The 21,070-nt window shown below is 37.5% G+C and overlaps 1 protein-coding gene across 1 annotated transcript in view; it reads right to left on the bottom strand.

The window, feature by feature from the left end:
* erbb4b (erb-b2 receptor tyrosine kinase 4b) overlaps positions 1–21,070 on the bottom strand; it is a gene marked incomplete at its 3' end in the record, with an annotated part of 371,526 nt that overhangs the window by 60,186 nt on the left and 290,270 nt on the right. The window contains exons 14-18 of the mRNA XM_081368808.1: positions 18,658–18,751; positions 9,362–9,516; positions 8,278–8,322; positions 3,577–3,709; positions 997–1,119 (exon numbers count right to left, since the gene is read on the bottom strand). Of these exons, the coding sequence (XP_081224934.1) occupies positions 997–1,119; positions 3,577–3,709; positions 8,278–8,322; positions 9,362–9,516; positions 18,658–18,751 (550 nt within the window). The remainder of the gene's footprint in view (positions 1–996; positions 1,120–3,576; positions 3,710–8,277; positions 8,323–9,361; positions 9,517–18,657; positions 18,752–21,070) is intronic.

The raw sequence follows: 21,070 nt of genomic DNA, 5'->3' as shown, positions 1-21,070 counted from the left end.
AAAGTCTTCTGAGTTGTTCTTAACACACTGCTAAGATGTTCTTGATGGTTGTTAGGTGGTTAAAACGAGCCTACACTCAAATACCTCCTTCAAAGTAAGTATAATATTTTCATGAGTTTTGATATTGATTTGAAGTGCACTACAGATCAAATGTTTGGGGTTGGTAAATATTTTAATGCTTTTGAAAGAGGTCTCTTATACTCACCAAGGCTCATTTGTTTTAATTTTCAGCAGCCAATACTCTAATCTTTAGAAAACAGTTGTGCTGCTTAATATTTTTGTGGAAATTCTATTATAAATAGAAAGTTCAAAAGAACAGCATATATTAATTTTTTTTAACAATGTAAATGTTGATACATCTTTGCTGAATACAATTATTTAAAAAACTTTTGGACACTATCTTTCATGTTCATAGTTATGCACAAAAAATAAATAAAATAAAAACAAATGAATATTTAGTGTTAAAGGGATAGTTCACCCCAAAATTTTCATTTTAATTACTCACCCTCATGTCATTCAAAACCCGTAAGACTTTTGTGCATCTTCAGAACACAAATGAAGATATTTTTGATGAAAACTGAGAGCTTTCTGTCCCTCCATTCACAGCTATGCAAATACCACTTTGACGCTTAAAAAGTTCTAAAAGTCTAATAAAATAATAGAATAAAAGCCTAAATTCAATCTGTTCATTATATAAAGCCATCGTGTCTCTTTGGACTAAACCGCTCATTTCATATGGATTAGTAGCTGTCAATGGAGGGACAGAAAGCTCTCAGATTTCATTAGAAAAAAACTTTTTCTTACGGGTTTGGAACGAGATAAGGGTGCGTAATTAATGACAGAATTTTCATTTTTGGGCGAACTATCCCTTAAAGAGTTTTGATAACCTTCCAGCAAATGTATGTGCAATAGTTACAATAATGCTTTCCTAATCAAAATATACGGGCTGCACAGATCTTTCTTCAGTTCCCTCTGTCTCCTCTTTGATGTCATTACCTTGTAGACGGTGCCAAAGGCCCCGGCTCCCAGAATCTTCACCCGTTTCAGCTCAGTCTCTTTCAGAATGCGCAGTTGGGCCTGGTTTGGGGCCGCACCGCTGGGCGTCAGAGGCTCCACCAACTGAGACACACAAAGCAACGGACGGAAGATGCTGTCAGTGACGCTAAAATCAATCTGGACAATCAATGAACATTTGGCCATAACTCAAATAAATTGAATAGCCCAGACAATAGTGTATGAATTCCTTGTAATTTATTTAGTCTTGCTGTGCCATTATGTGGCGCATATAAGAGTTTGGGAGTTCACTCAATGCATAAAAAACCCTGGTGATAAAGGAACTATCGAAATGTGATGAGAGAGAGAGGGACAGAGATAAGAGGAAAAAGCAAAGAGAGAAGATACAGGAAAGAAAGACAGAAATAGAGAAGGTTATCCTGATAAAAATATGAAGGGAGAAAGTGTGCAGGAGAGATTGGGAAGCGTAAGAGAAAATGAGAGATAGAGAGAGAGCGTAAATCAGCCGTTCTATCGACCCTTTGCGGCGTCCCCCGGCTCATCACAGCGCCTGATTAAAAAACAATAGCACTTCTTCATTTAAATGGAATTGTAAATCAGGAGCCAGAACACAGAAGGCGGAGGAGAGCCAGGGGAGAGGACGAGCTGTGATCCGGGGAGCTGTCCGCTACAGGCGGTGCTGAAACAAAGATCAGCTGTCCGTGGTGCTGAAAAACCTAAGTGGCATTGTGTTGCTCCAACTTAATATAAATTTATAGTGATAGGAACACCCTATTCCGGTGAAAATTGAGATATGGGAACGCTCAAGACCATTTGTGTTATTGGCATACATGATGTCCATTTTCACAAATACGTGCTTTCTTATGTGGCATGCGTGGGCCAGCTCCAGATTATTCTATGGAGTATCTGAGGAGAGCATTATACTCTCCGTTCAAAGCCTGAGGCCATAAGGATATATGTACGCATGAAGACGAGAGGTCGGAACCTTCGGGCACAGAAACGCGGGATCCTTGCGCAACCTGCACTATTATGAACCCTCCACCCACACTGTGATATGAAAAATAAACAACAATATTAAGAGTATGGATAGAAGGAGATTGAGTAAATGAAAAGGAAGGACAGAAACAGTAAGCATTAAGAGAAAAAATAAGCCATAAGAGAGGCCAACATCCCACCAGCAAGGACACGACTTCTCATTAATGTTCATTTAATTAACACATACAATCTCTTTAAAAAGAGGTGCAAAGAGAGGCTATTATCCTCAGCATTGGAATAATTCAGTTTGACTGTTCATGAGGTTTACATAGTAATCAAAACAGATTGAGTTAGGTACTTTTAACTGTCTTTAGAACTTGTATAAAGTTGAACTATGTTTCGGTTATAGAAATCTTAATTAACTTAATTAACCATGAAAAAGGTACAAAATAGGGCCTACAAGAGAATGAAGTAATTAATATCAATAAATGGTCAGTAAAAGGGAGTGATTAACCTTCAAAAATTGTGGATGAACAAACTCAGTAGGCCAAACTAAATAATATATATGCTGTTTTCTATTTTATATTAATTTTACATTGAGGTTTGCTATTCTTGCAACTCTGTTATCAAATCTGATGTGACTCAGATATGTTTTTGTCATGACAGTGTGAGCGGCACAAACCACATGGAATCAGATTTTTTTTTTTATTCTGATTTGTGCCACTTCCATATGTGGTCCTAAATCTGATACAGGTCAGATGTTTAGCAATGTGACCTCAGTCTGAACAGTCATATCGGAATTCATGTGACCTTTATGACACTCTAGAGCAACATTCGTCACAATTCTGCACTCATGGGAGTCACTTCAGTTGCGATTGGTAGTCAGTGGAAGGACAGTGATGTGTCAGAACTTAAAATTTTTACAGTGACAGCTCTATATACAAGCAAAACCTGAGGGTCATATCATAAATGTTTAAAAACTCTGCTCTTTTTTTTATTTATATATTGCCTGTGCATAAATTCGCTGGATTCCGCGGCAGATCACACTATAAATAAACACATAATCACTTAATCTAATGTCCTCTGTGTTTATTTCCGTATGACAGCCTGCTGTGTGTCGTGTTCTACCGTTTTTTTGCGCACCCGGGTCAGTTCAGGACCATGATCTGTCCACAATGGAATCTAATATTGGTCACATTTAAAAAAACAATGTGAACAGCTATACAAAAAAATTTCAGATCTGAGCAATAAATCAGAATTGAGCACTAAGGCACACAGTGTGAACGCAGCCTAAAATACTGTTTAATACCTTAGTTTTTGTCATTTTGTAACATTTTGTAACATTTTGTTACAAAATATCACGTCATTTTGTAGCTTTTGACAATTAAATACAAACAGCTGGTTATCAATCAACAGACTATGATTGTTACTGTTAAGGTCCTTCTGGTTTTCAGGCTTCATGGAATTGGCTGAGAGAACAGTCTTTAGGAAGTCTTCTGTCTGTTTTCTGAATGCATGCTGGTAAAAAAAAAAAAAAAAAAAAAGAGAGAGAAAAGATTGTAAAGGGCTGAAAGTACTGTGTCTAACCTCAGTCTCCAAGAAGCGTCTCAAGGCTCTCTTCTTCTTGATGCTCTTCCTTCTGACTGATATGGCAACACTCAGGCCCACGATGATCACCACAAACAATCCCCCAATAACCCCAGCCGCAATGAGGGGAGTCCTGAGGGAAACACGGGAGAGAAAATAAACATTAGCCATAAGCAATAACAATAAACTACTGGGTAATTGGTCCCATATCACGTAAACCAGAGCTTATCAACTGGTTCTGCTTCATGACTAAGATATTTCAAAATCGGATATCATTAAAATGAAACATTGAAATGTAAGAATAAATAATAACATCCATTTATTTATTTATTACATACAACATTTTTGGAAAAACTCAACAGACTTATATTTATAGTTGAGAACCGCTGACACATACTACAGAAGAACAAAAGAGCTGTACAGATCAGTAGAGAAACCCATCAGAGGAGCGGGCTGAGAATTGCCAACATCCCTTAAATGAGAAGGAACATGAACAAAGCCTCACTCTCAGAAAGAAATGAGATATTTAGTTGGATGTGTCTGCAAAAAACCTTTCCAACTGCAGTCATCTTGCATCAGTCTTCTCTGGGCTGTACTTTGAGGTTTCAGTTTGAATCTCCGTCTGAAAATGTTCCCTTAGCATTAATGAAAGGCCTAATTCAACGGCAGCACTAAATCAGGACTGACTGCATACAAAACACAGCACATGCTGTACTATTACAGGTCTTTCATTAAGATCCAACTCTTTAGACTGCCAATCTTATCATGTAATTGTCTCAGCACTTTTTTTCACCCGTATTTCTGACAGCACATGGATATAAAGTAGACTCGTCATTTGAGGGGTATTATCATGGACCCAAGTCTTCTTTTTAGTTTTTCTGGGAGAAAGGATTTAAGCATATAAGCTGTGTACACACAAGATGTGCTCATGTTCCAACTTTGCTGTTTTATAATTGCTGGATGGATATCTTGGAATTTTACATCTCAAAGTTGCCATTTGTTTTTGTATCTTGTATAATTAGCATTGCATTAAGAAACAATATTAAGTTCAAAATAGCTACATTTTATGCAATGAACATCAATTGTTGAAGGACTAATCAGAAAAACAAATAAAAAAAAAGTAATTGACCCACTTTTACAAATTACAGTGTCTTGTGCTGGTGATTTCTCAGGACACTTATGATTTCTGACAGGTTGTAGAATTTTCTTTTGGTTATTCGATAAAACAAACTGCTTACAGCAAATGTAATATCTTAAAGGGATAGTTCACCCAAGAATGAAAATTCTGTCATTAATTACTCACCCTCACGCTGTTCCAAACCCACAAGACCTTCATTCATCTTCGGAAAAAAACTCAAATAAAGATCTACACAACTGACTTTTGCACTTCAAAAAGTTCATAAAGACATCGTAAAACTAGTCCAAAAGACACAATTGCTTTCCTGTATATGATGAGCAACAGAATGTAGGCTTTTGTTTACACATAAACAATCATCAACTGGTAAATGGAGGCTAAACACGTTGAGCTTCCGCAAGAACCAACGATGTTTGTTCTCGCACATCAAGCAGATTTGGTCAAGCTTCTGTTTATGTTCGCAGATCAATGTACAAATTAAGTAAATCTGTTCATCATATAAAGCGTCTCTTCAGAAAATTTGGACTAAATCAATCAATTCATATGGATTAGTCTTACGATCTCTTTATGAACTTTTTGAAGAGTCAAGGTGTCAGTTGCATAGCTGTCAGTGGAGGGACAGAAAGCTCTCAGATTTCATAAAAAATATATTTATTTGTGTTCAAAAGATGAATGAAGGTTTTATGGGTTTGGAACAACATAAGGGTGAGTAATTAATGACAGTTTTTTCATTTTTGGGTGAACTATGCCTTTAATTACGGTGTAATTACATCATGTGTTAAAAATGGATATCCTTGTGTTTTTTTCTATTCCGTTAAACTCATCCAGTTGCTTCTTACGTGTACACCTCTGTACGGAAGGCGTTTGTGTTTGGTTTTCCCTCCTGTGTAAATTTGGAACTGTAAGTTTGTGGAATGGAAATGAATTTTCACTCAGTGAGGTGGGGACAGTGAAGCATTGCTCAGGCATGATGAGCGATAGACTGCTAGATTATCTATGGGCGAGGTGAGAATCTCTCCCGTTAATTTGATATTGATCTGCAGTCAGAATACAAAGCTTATGAGCCACGGAGACCATAGCCGAGTGCATACCATCACCCACCGAAGCCTGTGTGAGTGTATAGATCCCACATGCGTGAGCGAGCTTCTTTCGCACTGACAATGAGCAGGCAATTATGTTGATGCTGCATTGCTGTCAGCACGCACCGTGCCACTGCCGTATATATTGCAGGGGAAGGAGGACAGGATGTCTGACATCTTGTTTTATGTAACCTGCCATGTCTTTTCCAATTGTGCAAGAGAGACTCTGGAGAGAAACACTTAGAATACACATTACAGAGAGGTTCAACAAGGATTTTTGGAGGTACGGCGGGGATTCTGATGCCCTAGGCAAGACAAGACATGACCCAACCATCCAGTATTACTGATATTGAAACAGTTCTGCGGTAGTATTATATAGACATATTAGCTGAAAAAACAAAACAAAACATATATTACAAAAAAAATCTAATATAAACTTAATTATTTTACTTAATAATATGTAGAATATCTAGACAAATTAAAAAATTTGAGGTCACTAAGATTTTTTTTTTTAATACACATGCATAATATACAGATACATATACAAATGGCATTAAATAGTCACTTATGCTTTTCGTTGTGAAAAACATCCTCTTTACCTGACTCTGCAGGCTGTTGTGAGTGTTGACTATCACCTGCCTCTCATCTTGTTCACACGAGAGATGTTCAACTCTCTCCTGAGCGTGTTTGGTCTCCAAGGATAGCAATGTGTTTTATCAGGATTACTCCCTCAAGCCTTTACTCTGAAAGTCTTTCCAAACAACAAGTATACACTACATATCCTGCACTATAATACACTATTAGGACAGGACAAAACTATATATATATATATGTGTGTGTGTGAGAGAGAAAGCGAATAGTCTTGATATAAATCCTGGTCCACATTACAGCTCATTCTGCTCATTCTGAACCTCTGAACAAGACTTTATATCTCAGTTGATATAAACCTGCGCTCACTGACTCTAAAAAAATATCCCAAAAAGAGCTAATCAGATTGCATCTTGTGAGAAGCTTTTGCCCTAGTTGTTTTCAATACACATCAAGCAGCCTGTGGTTGTGATGTGTGAGGTCGAGACAAACGATTTCTAGCTTTGGCTTCCCTCCCCTGCCAGGACTGTGTATACCACTATGGTGGACATGAAACAGCAAACACATTTGCTCTGAGCAGTTAATGGTATTTTGTTCCAGCTTTCCCATGAGAACAAAAGAAAGTGATATCAATTTATCAAATATGCCATGAAGCAAATGTACGCACACACACACACACACACACACACACACACACACACACACACACACACACACACACACACACACACACACACACACACCTCAGAGCAGCACATTAATCACAGAACTGTGGCCTGGTCATTATATAACTTTTTTTTTTCCCCACCGTGCATTTTTGTGTTAAAGCAGAGCTCTGTCTTGAAAGGCAGCTGGCACTAAAACAATGAGCAGTGTGTGTGAGTGTGTGTGTGTTAATGATGTCATCAACACAGGAATTAGGCCAATCAGATGCAGCTGGGTTTGACAAACCTAGAGCCTTGCACTGTACGCAGCCAGTGAAGGATGAATTTTAATGTACAGTGAGAAATCACTAGTGAAAATACCTCTATTTTGCAAGCTTTGTTCATTTAATATAACATTTCATTAAAAATTGTACTACAGCATAACTATTTGAGTGAAACTTCATGTGATCAAAGTCACACATTTGCTTATTTAAATATTAACCAAGAAATTCAAAATAAAAAATAAAATACTTAATAAAATATTAAAATTACAATTAATATTTCTTCATTCGGCATCAGTGCTTAAAAAAAACCCGAAACTTAATTATTTATATTATATTATTTATTATTTTTTAATAAAAAAAAAATGTCAGAGATTTTCAATGTAGTCTCAGACATATGGAGCCCACTGTTTAGTGCACAGAGGTCTTGTGACTGAATCACCAATATGACATAACTGTGTGTGTGTGTGTGTGAACTGTCTGTAGAACTGTGTGGTGTAAAGGATCTCCAGTCACAGTGATTTTCTATTGATGCCAGCCAGTGTGACTAGAATCAACTGTTGGACATTGGGCAGAAAACCAAAATAGATACCATGAATAAATGATGGCTTAAGGGAGGACGAGAACCTGTGCCAGAATTCTGACCTTGCAAACCTACTGACAGTGGAAATCACTGTTTTTTGGTAGTGTGAGTGTATAACACACAGTAGTGTTGCTACAGGGCATCATTTATGTTACATAGATTTAGACTTATAGTATATATATATATATATATATATATATATATATATATATATATATATATATATATATATATATAAAATAAAAATAAAATAAAAATAAATCTGAGAAATGGGTGACCCTACTTCAAGTCCTGGCTCAAGGCACTACTGCCCTCTCTTCTCTCCCATTGTTTTCTGTCCATTAAAGGTGAAAAAGCCAAACATATATACATATATATAAAATGAGTGTACCTGTCCATCATGCCAATGCAGTCTTGCAGACGAGGCCCTGTGCATCTGAAACAATAAATAAAGAAAACAAATTAACAAATAAACACACACACAAATATATCTAAAGTTTTCTAAAGTATTTATATTTTTAAAATTATTCAAATTTATATATTTATTAGTATTTAACTATTTAAATGTTTATCCTGCACCAAAAAAAAAAAAAAAAAAAAAAAAAAACGATGCATAGCAATAAAAATGCTGCATTTATTAATTTTTACTCAAATATTTTAATAAAGAACAAAATACCATGCAAGGTATTCATTGAAAAAGCCAGTTTGAAACGAGTCATACTTACGTACGTACTTAATTTATGCTACTGAAGTTCAAATCAGTAATGCTGTTGAGATCAAAGATCTCGGTCTAAACCTTCTCATACTTACAAGACTAGGAAAGGTTGTGAATGTAATCTAATGACTGTCTTAATGGTCATAATTCATCAAATCTATTAGTGCTAGACCTATTTTCAAGACACTGCCTCTCCTGTCGTTTTATTGACGTCTAAATTCCTGCCCTTCCACGCTGATGCTCACAGCCCTGTCGTTTTGTCAGCTAACCGCTAACGTCACTAATCGTCCCTGGCTAACAGCGATCCCAGATCAGACAGTCAGCGGATGAGGGCTTCCATGTGACACAGGAGGAAGAAAAGTGAATCCATGGCTCAGTGTGAAGATTCATTGAGGAGATAATGGTTTTCTGCAGGAAATTTGAGCCGTCTCTCATGTAACCCCAAGGGCCTGAGGTTATGTTGCAGGTGCCCAGCCGGATAAATTCGGAGAGTGTGATGGTTATCATTTAGGGCTAAAGTTAGATTGCAGAGACGCAGCAAGGGCAAACTCCTTCCTCTAAAATTAATGATGCTTTATGCACAGCCAGCTCCGAGGACACAAGAGCTCTAAAAAGGGTCAGTGCATTGACAAATAGGTTCTCTGAAGTTCCTGAGGCTAGAACTGACGTGGCAAACAAGCACAGGAAGTAGCTGGACTGCTACAGATATATTTCCCACACACTCTCACAAAATGCAAACATTTAACAAACACGTCCATACCCCTGGGTGCAGTTGACATGACAGGGGTGACACTCATTGTTGGCCTCTGCATATTTGAAGATGAAGCTGTTTGCTCCCTGTAGGCCATCAGGGCATTTCTCCACACAGTTGGGTCCGTCTTTAAAGTGAAGACATTTAACACAGTGATCAGGACCCTGCAAGAGAGAGAAAGAAAGTGGAGGAAAGAGACACATAAAATACCAGCACCTATGGATAATAACCATCCCTCACCACCAACACAATGACCATAACAATCAGCCGGCACAGGATTTATGGAGGTAATATGGAGAGAGGAGGCCGGAGAGGGGGAATTGTTAGCTTGGATATCAATATAAGCACCCTTAGAGTCATCCGAACACCTCATCAACCAGAAAGACAAATAACACTTTGCGGACAATAGGAAGAGATGCTCCGTTTTGTTCCATTAAGGGTGGAAAACGCATGCTGCGCCTACGTAACCTTGAGGAACATCTGTATGCGAGCGTATCTGTCTGTGCTCAGTGAGACCGAGGCTGATATGTGCTTCTTTATGAGCGAATCTCTTGTGAGAGATGAATAAAAGCCTTGCAGCAATTACAGCTGCTCTTCATTTCACGCTGTAAACCGCCTCTGATGCAATAAAGCAGCAGACGGCACCCAGACGCGGCCGTGGGAGCCAGGCAGCACGCAACACACACAGCTTCAGGACCGTAAACATACAGTTTTCCATCGATATTAACAGTTAAGAAATGATTAATACTTATATTCTGCAAGGATGTGACATACCTCAAAACAGAAAGTACAAATCCTTTCTTTAAAACGAATTTCGTTTTGTATCAATTGTATCTTAATTTTAATATTTTTTTCATTAACAAATTTCCTGGATTTAAAGTAAATATAGGCTAGCAATCACAACATAAGGTGCTTGAACTGGAGATCATCAACCAGACCGTAGCCTACTCGCCTCACATGTCTAAAAAATGTGAAATATATTTACATTTACAGCTGGTTCTAAACAAAACCATCTAAAACAAAAAAACTATGTAGCCTAATAAATGTGCGTTTCTCCGGTGCGTTCACTAGCCTACTGCGAAGATCGCGAGTCAATAGCCTATCGTATTTTTTTTATATTTTTATTTATTTATTGCACAAGTCATACATAAATTCATTCATTCATTCATTCATTCATTCATTATTACATGTGAACGAATAAAAGAATAGAAAAAAAGGAACATGGAGAAGAAAATCTTATGATACCTGTCGCTTATTTGTGCACATCAGAAAAAATAAATAAAAAACAGCTACTTTATAAATGGATCAACCCCAATCCTCACCCCAAACACCAAATATTTTCAGTAATACCTATCTTTACACTTAATTATCATCATTTTAAGCGTGTGTAAGCGTATTTCATGAAAACAACGTTACAGTCAGGTGAAATATGAAAGACAACATTTTGTTTAGTAGATTTGGGTACAGTTTTTACTGTAGAATATACTGCCTCGTCAAATAAGCTTTTGTTTAGCAATTTCTATATATAAAATAGCCTACTATTTTTGTCAAAAATAAAGTCATCAACTAAGATGTTAGCTGTTCCAATGTTGGCTATATTCAAAGTAATGAATACATAGATAAAATGTAGGCCTATAATCTTTTTTTACAAAGAAAGAGTACACTTGAAATATTGTTGAAATTGTAATTATTGTTGTAATTGTAACCTTTTTAATAAAATAGCAAAACATATTTACAAGATAGATGTAAGCAAAATCTTAAATGGTCCTTGCATTGTGGCTCAGTCAGTTGTCACACCTGAGTGAATGGCTCATCATTATACAGAGTCATTATGCAGAGTGGGTGGTAATTCAGGTGAAAACCACTCCTCGTTCACGCCCCCCTCGCATATTGGCTTTCCAAGCAAAACCTGTTTTACATCAATTTAAATCAATGTATGGTTTTATGTGAACGATAAAGCAAGACTATTTTCACATAATTTAGAAGAAAAAACTATAGGCGATGATATCCTTTAGTCAAAAGTCTTATTGCCACATATTTAGTATGTGTTTTGTGGCCTTATTTCTGCAACTTTCATTTTTATTTTTTCCAATAACCACGCATAAACATTATTCTCTTAAAAATTCAAACATATACATGCATGTTGATCAGATATTTTGGTAGCCCTGTTTGTGCTATATAGAGTGAATTTACACCTTTGCCATTAACATGTTTATAAATAACTGAAAAAAGCACAAATGTCAGAGCATGTCAGAACACCTCTAGGGCCCAGAAAACAGCTCAGACTCCAGAGGGTTAAAGACATTTAGAATGTTAGAAAAGATTTCTATTTCGATGCTGTTCTAACTTTCAATTCCTCAAAACGTCAACTTTGATAATAATAAGAAATGTTTCTTAAGCAACAAATCAGAATATTACAATGATTTCTGAAGGAACAAGACAGGAGTAATGACTGCTTAAAATACCGCTTCGCCATCACAGGAATAAATTGCATTTCAAAATATGTTAAAATAGAAAACAGTTATATTTAACAAAAAATATTTAACAATATTACTGTTTTACTATACTTTTGATCAAATAAATGCATCGTGAGTAAGCATAAAAGACACCTGTCATCATTTACACACATCTCATGTTGTTCCAAATCTGTATGACTTTCTTTCATCTGTGCAAAAGAAGACATTTGGAAGAATGTTTTTGTCCATATAATTAAAGTCAATGGGGTCCTAAATAACACTGGACTCCTTTGACTTTCACTGTATAGACAAAAAAGACGTTTCACAAAATACTGTCTCTTCATTTGGGTTCCACAAAAGAAAAAGGTCGTACTGGTTTGGAATAACATAAGATTGATGGTGACAGAAGTTTAATTTTTGGGTGAACTATCTACCCCCGAAGGGAATATTGCCCACGATCAATATCAATGCTTTATTTTTACACTCAGGTACATTAAGGCATGTTTTCTATGTACGACGTTCTCAATATAATTCATAATCCCACGTTTATAATGAACGACGTGTTATGGTTATTGTGTTACAAACGATGTTCGCACAGAACAGAGGGGCGGGGTGAGCAAAGCTCATTATCATTTAAAGACACATGCACTTAAAGGCACACTATGCAGCTTTCCGTTTTTGTCAAACAGCGACCCCTAGAGTCGCTGTGGAGTACTTGTATTTAACGTTACTGTCGTAAATAGCACTCGCGCAGAGCCGTCTCTGCACTCACGGCCTGATCCCTTCCGCCCTGCATACTGGTCACTGTTCAATAGGATGGAAGCTGTAATGAGTGGAAATAAGGTGTGGCCCCTTTAAGAGCTGCGTGCGCCCTGTTGAACTGTCGTCGGCAGTCAGTGTTGTATCATGTGCACCTCGAACACCCGTATGCGGGTTATTTCAGTTCGATGCTCATTCTTATCCTACTTTTGTTTATCAAGTAAAGATGTGGATGGTAGAACGGGTGACAGACAGTTACACGAGTTCGACTGGGGAATAAAGTGCAAGTTGTGAGATGCCAATAAAGTGCAAGTTGTGAGATGCCAATCGCTAATAGGGAGCTATCCCTATTTCTCCTCCTGAAAGAACGCGTTACAATGCTACGGACATCGAACAGGCACAGATAACCTCTGAAGATGTCTACTAGTCCATCAACAAGAACGATATTTACTCGAGTCTGACTCCTTGCTCGGTCAGTCTGCTGTTTCCTTTCTTTCGTCCTCCGACAAAGCTTTCCTAGCTTTGTGTGCAGTGCCGTAAAGCAATTTGTTACATCGCGAGACCTGATATCACGCGATACTTCCTGACGCGACCCGCCGGCCGAAAGTTGCAAGGGTGGTTTTTCCGCTCATAGGCGCTCGGGGGATGCGCCACGACCACCATTCAACCCGAAACAAGTCATATAATTATTCCAATGACTTCGAAGCTGTTCGGTTAAGGTAAAAAAGTTACTTAGTGCACCTTTAAAGGTGCTGTATGTAGTTTTTAGTGGCCTCTAGCGGTGATGTTTCAGATTGCAACCAATAAGTTTACAAGCGCGTGCTCGAATTTATGAGCGAGCACTGTCGGTACCAGCCAGACTGAGACGCAACTGGACGTAACACACAAAGCATCCCACAACATGCTGGAAACTCGGGTAAACTCCCACTGCAACGTTACAATAATAGGCTACTTTTATCAGCTTGACGTTGAACTAATGCTCCATGCTCGTACCATGATAAGTATGGAACCCTAGCAACCGTGCCGAATTCTGTCACTGCAAGCACCACTTCACATTTTCTTCAGGAAATGTAACTTACATTCTAGATTTGTAGATAAGGTTTCTCTATTATTCAAATGCCCTGCCGATGTTGATCCGTGTTTCATCCGATTCACGTCTGGCCTTACGAGCTTCAGCAGAAAAAAAATTTTGTTTTGTTTTTTTATCAATATGTGGAGTTTGTGTTGGAGTCTGTGTTTTGCTGGGCGCAGGTCGTTTCTTAGTGTTATCAGACATGTCATAAGTTGCATAAGTCATAAGTCCATGTCATAAGTTGCAGTGTCGTCGCTGTTGAGTGCAAAGTCAGTAGGCTAGAAGAGGCGAGAGCCTCGGGAGCGCGCATGCAGGTGACGTCACTGGCGGTAAATCCGACCTGGGAGCTTCACATAAAAATAAGAATACTTGCTTTCAGAGGTAATAGCAAAACCCGCAAAGTGGATAATTTTAATGTGAGATTACAACCCCTTCACACACAGGCAATAAAAAAAGGATTCGTTTTGGTAGAAGAGCTACATACAGCACCTTTAAACGGCGTGCTGAAAACAGAGCTGTTTTTGACCAGGTAAAATTAGTGTTTTCTTACAATACTAATGAGAATTTTTAATTAAAGTATATTACAAACTTTTAATTTAGACCCTAAAGAATCATAATAACTTGTACAAAAATGACATTATATGACCCCTTTAACACTCAACCACAACTACATGAGCAGCATGCCGCTCTATTCAGCATTGCATTATTCATTTAATATATTAATAAATCTATTGAATTTATTTTACCTTCAAGTCTTATCAGAATTATCATGGCTATGAGAATAGCGTGCATGAACGTCACCAGAATGTCATAATTACCAGTGGGGAAACTCTGGATATTCATTGAGTTTGGGGGCATGTTAATTAAAGAATCCTGGAGGAAGTAAATTAGTATTGTTTCTGATTAAGTTTTAATTGCGAATGTTGACTGTACAATTTAATTTGCATGCATTGTAGGCTGTCATAAAGCTTACCAAATGCCTCCTCATTTAGCTGGTTTACTCATCATTTTGTTCTATAGCTCTGAAAAAGCTTATTGTCTTTCTTGGTAAGTAAAAAAGAGAAAGAAATATGATGGCCCTGCGAGTCAATTTTATTACGGCACTGGGTCTGCCAAAATCGTGTGTAGCATGGCACAGAGATAAAGGTGTCTGTAAAACTCCTCCAAGGCTAGGTTACCTAGAAAGCATCATCACTTTTTCTGTTAATTGTGCTGCTTCTCCAGACACCTGCTGCACACAAATCTCCATTTCCTCTCCACACACACAAAACACTGTTTGTTAGTGTTGTTTAATTATGCCTTTGTGAAGCAGATGTTGCTGATTGCTTCACAGGTAGGTTAGACCACTCAGCAGTTAATCTGCACTAATAACAACAAACATTTTAACAGCTTAGCTAAGCCTTGCATCACCTCAGAGGCTTATGGTTTTTCCTTATTGGAAAAAGTCAGTTGGATCATTTGGTCTCCAATGGTATATTTTAGGAATGTGAAGTTTTTCATCAGGATGTTACTATACAACTATTATTATAATTCTCAAAAGAAATTGTCATAATATTCCCATAATAAAGTTTTTTTTTTTTACCACATAAAATGACTTCTATTAAAAATAAATAATTAAGAGTAGAACATCAAATATCTTTCAATAAATATTTTTTAGATGGGTTACAAGGACATTTGCTTAGCTGTCAATAATTTGCAAAATGCCTTCATTCTTTATATAACAATTATTAAAGCTCCAGTATGCGACTTTGGTATTTGACCACAAGAGGGCGCAGTTTCAACAATAACAAAGGCGAAGCTTGATGACGCTATGAAGGAGGTGACGATGGGAGATGTCGTTTTTAATGCGTTTTCACCATCTAGCGATATATCTACATGGAATTAATGAATCATGATCACGGATGAGGTAATTTATTCGTTTTTGTATTACCTGTCTGATCGTATTATTTTATTTCATCATAATTAATGAACTGCAAGGAACGTGAAATGTTATGCTATATTATCCCGTTACAACATACAGCTATTTGTCAAATGATTTGTTTGGTTAATGTTGTGCAGTTTTACGTTTTTATGGTTAATGCCGTGTTGTTTAACGTGTTCAAACCAATATCTAAAAGTAAATTTGAACTAACATTTGCAAGTAATGACTAAATATATTTTTTTAACATCATATCCGATTGTATTTAATTGTACTGCCATAAGCTCGGTCACCACACGTGATAAAAAGCCTTACCAAAGTACAAAGAGCAATATAACTTTGTTTATAAGTGCTATTATTGACAGTTGCATGTCTTAGGCTACCTGTCTATCAATACACTCGCGAGAGCAGAGTCTCGGTCAAGTCCAAGATTGTCGCGCAGCTCTCTCCATCTCGAAAACGCCTGCCGATATTTATCTGGGTTTTATTCCTCCGTTTGTCACACAGTCTGAGTGTATCCGAATATGGACGCTTTCGTTTTGTTGGCACTTCAATACTCGCCAAAGAGTTTGTGATCCATAACAGCCATACAGTCTATGGCTATAACGCTTTAACCACCACTTCCGCATTTGACCATGCGATATTCCGGTGTGGTGGGTCATATTTTTTATTTTATTCTTTTTTTATTCTTTGTCAGATGTCTTTATTGTTTATTGTGATAAGAAAAAAACCCTCAAAGTTGTTGTAAAAAAATAAAAAAAAATAAAAAAATAAATCCGGTGTGGTGGAATATCCTATCACATGGTCCACACCGGAAAAAAGGGATATTGAGTCACTGAGGCGCGACATTTCTTTTCTGGGACGGCCAGTTATTTAAAATCGGAATTTCTCTGAAATAAAAAATCTTTGGAGACTTTTGAGATATTGTAAGTACACAACTGGAGGAAATATATCACACTGTGCAAGTTATTTTTGGAAATTTTATTACAAAATTCCTACATATTAGAGCTTTAACATATTGACTGAACTACTTCAGTCTATAACAGGCTTTGATCAGGCAAAAAACACATGAAAGAGGAATATTTATCCTCTAAATTTCCAGGCACAGGTAAAAAAAAAAAAAAAAAAAAAAAAAAAGTCAGGACACGCACTCAGTTTTAGAGCGTTTTTTTTTCCTGTCTATGTTTGTGCTGGTATGGGTCTCGGAGGGCTCATGATCGCGTCATTTGCGAGACCTTTCTGTTTGACTCAAGCAGACAACAGCCAGAGGCCTCTGAGATGCAGAGATGGATCGGCTAAATCCTCTTTCGCCAACACAAGCACACGGCCGTACGCATCTTGTCATGTAGTCATCAATTTAAACCAAAGTGCCTGAGGCTGTTTTGAAAAAGGGGCAGCGCTGAGCACACAGGCCCATCTGTGGTAATGTCTCTAACCTGATCAGATTCATGAACATCCAAACAGCTTATTCATCCCACTCTCAGGTGTCTTCTATGGGGCAGGACTCTCTGTAAACACTTGCCAAGCTTAGGCAGCTTAATCTACTTTCTCACTAAATTAACAAGAAGTAAAATCAATCCGACGGCAGCAAAAGTACACTTCGACAAGGGATTCAATTAATCATTTGACCAAGCCAATCGAAGGCGGTGTCTGCTGTTCAGCTCTGTTTGTGCTTAAAGCTAATATATATTGAAAGAGATTGCATTGAAATGAAAGAAACATGCACACAGAATCCAAAATTAACAATCACCAAGCATTGATTGAGCTGATTATTCACTATATTTATTTGTAGTTAAAGCTACCTTTCAAAAGTTTGGGGTTGGTAAGATTTTTTTAAAGGGGTGGTTGATTATGATTTCACTTTTCTAACTTTAGTTAGTGTGTAATGTTGCTGTTTGTGCATAAACAACATCTGCACAAAGTTACAACGTTCAAAGTTCAGAGCAAAGGGAGATATTTTATTTTTAAGAAATCGCTTTTTAAGGACTACAACAAACGGCTGGTAGGGACTATATCCCGGGTTAGTGACATCACTAACCCTAAAAATTACATAAGCCCCACCCCCAGGCACAAGATTTATAGATTATCAAGACAGAATATGCTAATCAATGACTAGAAGATAACTACACATTAGCTCAACTAACCATTCAGAAATGTCCTGTTGCATTCTACATGTTGCCACTTCTTCTTGAGTCTCTCCATCACTATCTGACTCTGGTTTGAACATAAAATACTAAAAGTTTTTGAAATTTTCAGTGCATGTCTGTGTGAGGTAAAAGGACACAAGCTGTTGTAGCTCCGCCCTCAGTGCCGGGAACAGCAGCTCATTTGCATTTAAAGGGACAGACACAAAAACTGTGCGTTTTTGCTCACCATCAAAAAGTGACAATTTTAACATGCTATATAAAAATATCTGTGAGGTATTTAGAGCTAAAACTTCACATACAGTCTCTGGGGACATCAGAGACTCATTTTACATCTTATGAAAAGGGCATTATACCACCCCTTTAAATTTTTTTTAAAGAAGCCTCTCATGTTCACCAAGGCAGCTTTTATTTGATGAAAAATACAGTAAAACAGTAATATTTTGTGAAATATTAATATAATTTAAATGAGCTATTTCTATATATGTTTACACTGTAATGTAGTCCTATGATGCAAAGCTGAATTACTTCCGCATTTAATGTCACACGATTCAGAAATCTTTCTAATATGCTGATTTGGTGCTCAAGAAACATTTCTCATTATTATCAATGTTGAAAACGGTTGTGCTGCTTAATATTTTTGTGGAGACTGTGATCATTCAGGATTCTTTGATGAATAGAAGGATAACAAAAACAGCATTTATTCAAAATCTTTTGTAACATTATAAAAGGCTTCACTGTCAGTTTTGATCAATTTAATATGTCCTTGCTGCATAAAAGTGTTAATTTCTTTAACAAATAAATAAAGTTGTTTTTTATAATCAGAAAAAAAGAATGTCTAAAACACCATGCCAATTAAAATTGTACACTTGTGCTAATGTTGTTGATTTTAAAGACTGATATTATTGGCTTTTTATTTTTTAAGTGTAGCTGGAGATGAATATGACTGAACTCACAGGCCCAGTGCACGTAAGACCATCATCATCTGCCACCTCACACTGTGCGTCACACTCCAGGCACACTGAACCATTTGCGAACTCGCGCACATCCCTATAAAAGAGAAAGAGAAAAATATGAGGTAACATAACACACTAAAATTACATTTAATGACCGTTCAAGAGCATTCAAGTTTCAGATGGGAAGAATAGCACGTCAATCGTCAAAGTTCGTCAAGGAATTCCTGCTCAAGTTCAAGGATCTAGATGATTCAATCACTAGCCTTTTAAAGTCAAGACAACTCTCCAATTTCAGACTAGATATTAGGTCTTTATGTACACAGATTTCAAGATCTGAATGAGGAAAGGCTGAATCACAGGCAGTAAAAAAAAGAGTCATCACACACACACACACACGCACGCACGTCCACACACACACAGGTAGCTTGTGAAAGAGCAGCCGAAGGGAATTCAGTGCCTGAGGCACAAGGCCATAGGGAGGCAACAGTGGAATCCAACACATCCGCCAGGTGTTTACAGCACTTCTCAGACAGCTGCCACAGCTGGCAAACACAGTTACTATTGACCAAAAGTAAACAGTCAGCCTTCACCACCTATCGAGGTGACAATTCATCAAGCACATTCAGGAACACCTCAAAGCACCACATGGAGGAAATCAGCTAGGGACCTCTGAAACAAATGATCACAAAATGGTTCAATACAGGCGAACACAGTCGCTTCCTGGTTTCATCACTCCTCTGAAGACGGTAGTGACATTTTAGAAGCTGACATCCGTTGCCGTGACATGTGGAGGATGGCAGCTCAGTGTGGGAGTTTTTTTATGATTGACAATGAGTCAATGAGTGTTACATTAAATGAGAATTAATTATTCTTTATCTAAAAGGCACAGCACATTTTGTGTAGACTGTGTGGAAGCTTTTAGAAGGCCCCCTTATCATTAAAAGACTTCTCGTTCTCCCTTTATGTGAACTTCAACTCCACAGGCTCCGTAGTGTTGCACGTTCGGTGTCCACCGCATGTTTCCTGGTTCGTTTCCTTTGTTCTCACCTGTGTTTGCTATAGGACACAAATTTTGACATTGGACATCAAGTGGAGACCCAATACAGAAACAAAATGGTTTATCATTCAAAAGTAAACAAATATTTACTTAAAATCCAACATGAAATATATGAATGCTACTACTAGGAAAATGCAAAACATGTTTCTGTATTGGGTCTCCATTTCTAATCAGTCTAATGAGAAACATGACATTTTGTAGAATCATAAACAACTGCCGGTGTGTGATTTACAGGCTTTTTTCACAAGTCTCTTATGCTCACCAAGGCTGCATTTATTTAATCAAAAATACAGTAAAACAGTAATATTATTTTGAAATGTTACTACAATTTAAAACTGTTTTCTATTTTAATATATTTTGATGGAAAGCTGAATTTTCAGCCGTCATTACTCCAGTCTTCAATGTCACATGATCTCCCAGAAATCATTCTAATATTCTGATTTGAAGCTCAAGAAACATTTCTTTTTGTTATCAATGTTGAAAACAGTTGATAATTTTGTTTTCAGGATTCTTTGATTAATAGAAATTTCAAAAGAAAAGCATGTGATATAGAAATCTTTTGTAACAGTATAAAAGTCTTCACTGTCATATTTGATCAATTTAATGTATCATTGGTGAAGAGAAGTATTCATTTCTTTCAAAAAATAAATAAATTATAAATTAAGGTCCTCACTCCCTGTTAGTGTCTGACACTGAAAACTGAACCAGAAAGCCTTTTCTGATATCTGTATTTACCACTAGCCACTTGTCAAACAATCCTCTGAAATTAATGTTAATACCAGCTGTAAAAAAGCACAAAACATTCTGCTTGCTTCCAGCAAACCACACAACAAAAACCATCCTATTCATCTTCAAAATCTTTCATTTAGAGCTCAAACAGTGGGTCCTTCCATTTTTTAGCTGTCTGTTCCCTAAAACCGAGTGAATCATCTTGTGCGAACAGCGAGTGAGACCGCAGAGGTCGACAACCAGAGGAGAGACAGAGAAAACATTGAGATCAACCTGCAAATCAAAAAAACACAAATACACACACACACAAACAAAAACAGCAAAGATAGCGGAGCACTGGGTGACTCGTGTGGGACGGGTGAGTAGGTGGACGTGACAGTGCGAGACAGTGATGCATCCGTGTCCGTGCCGTACCTCTCCGAACCTGCCTCCCGCTTCTCGACCACATAGGGCCTGGTGAGCAGCTTGGGCCTAGAGCCGGCCAGTCTGCAAGGCAAAAGAATCATGTGGGACGATCGCAGGGTGCACGGGCCCTGGTGCTGATTCACTATCAATGCAAAACCAACATGGATGTGGCATTTATATAAAATACAGTGCACCCATCCATGATAGTCCCAGTCCTAAACA

This window comes from Scardinius erythrophthalmus (assembly GCF_964197995.2).
Source record: "Scardinius erythrophthalmus genome assembly, chromosome: 6".
NCBI classification, from domain to species: Eukaryota; Metazoa; Chordata; class Actinopteri; order Cypriniformes; family Leuciscidae; genus Scardinius; species Scardinius erythrophthalmus.
This window is presented reverse-complemented; position numbering and strand designations above follow the sequence as displayed.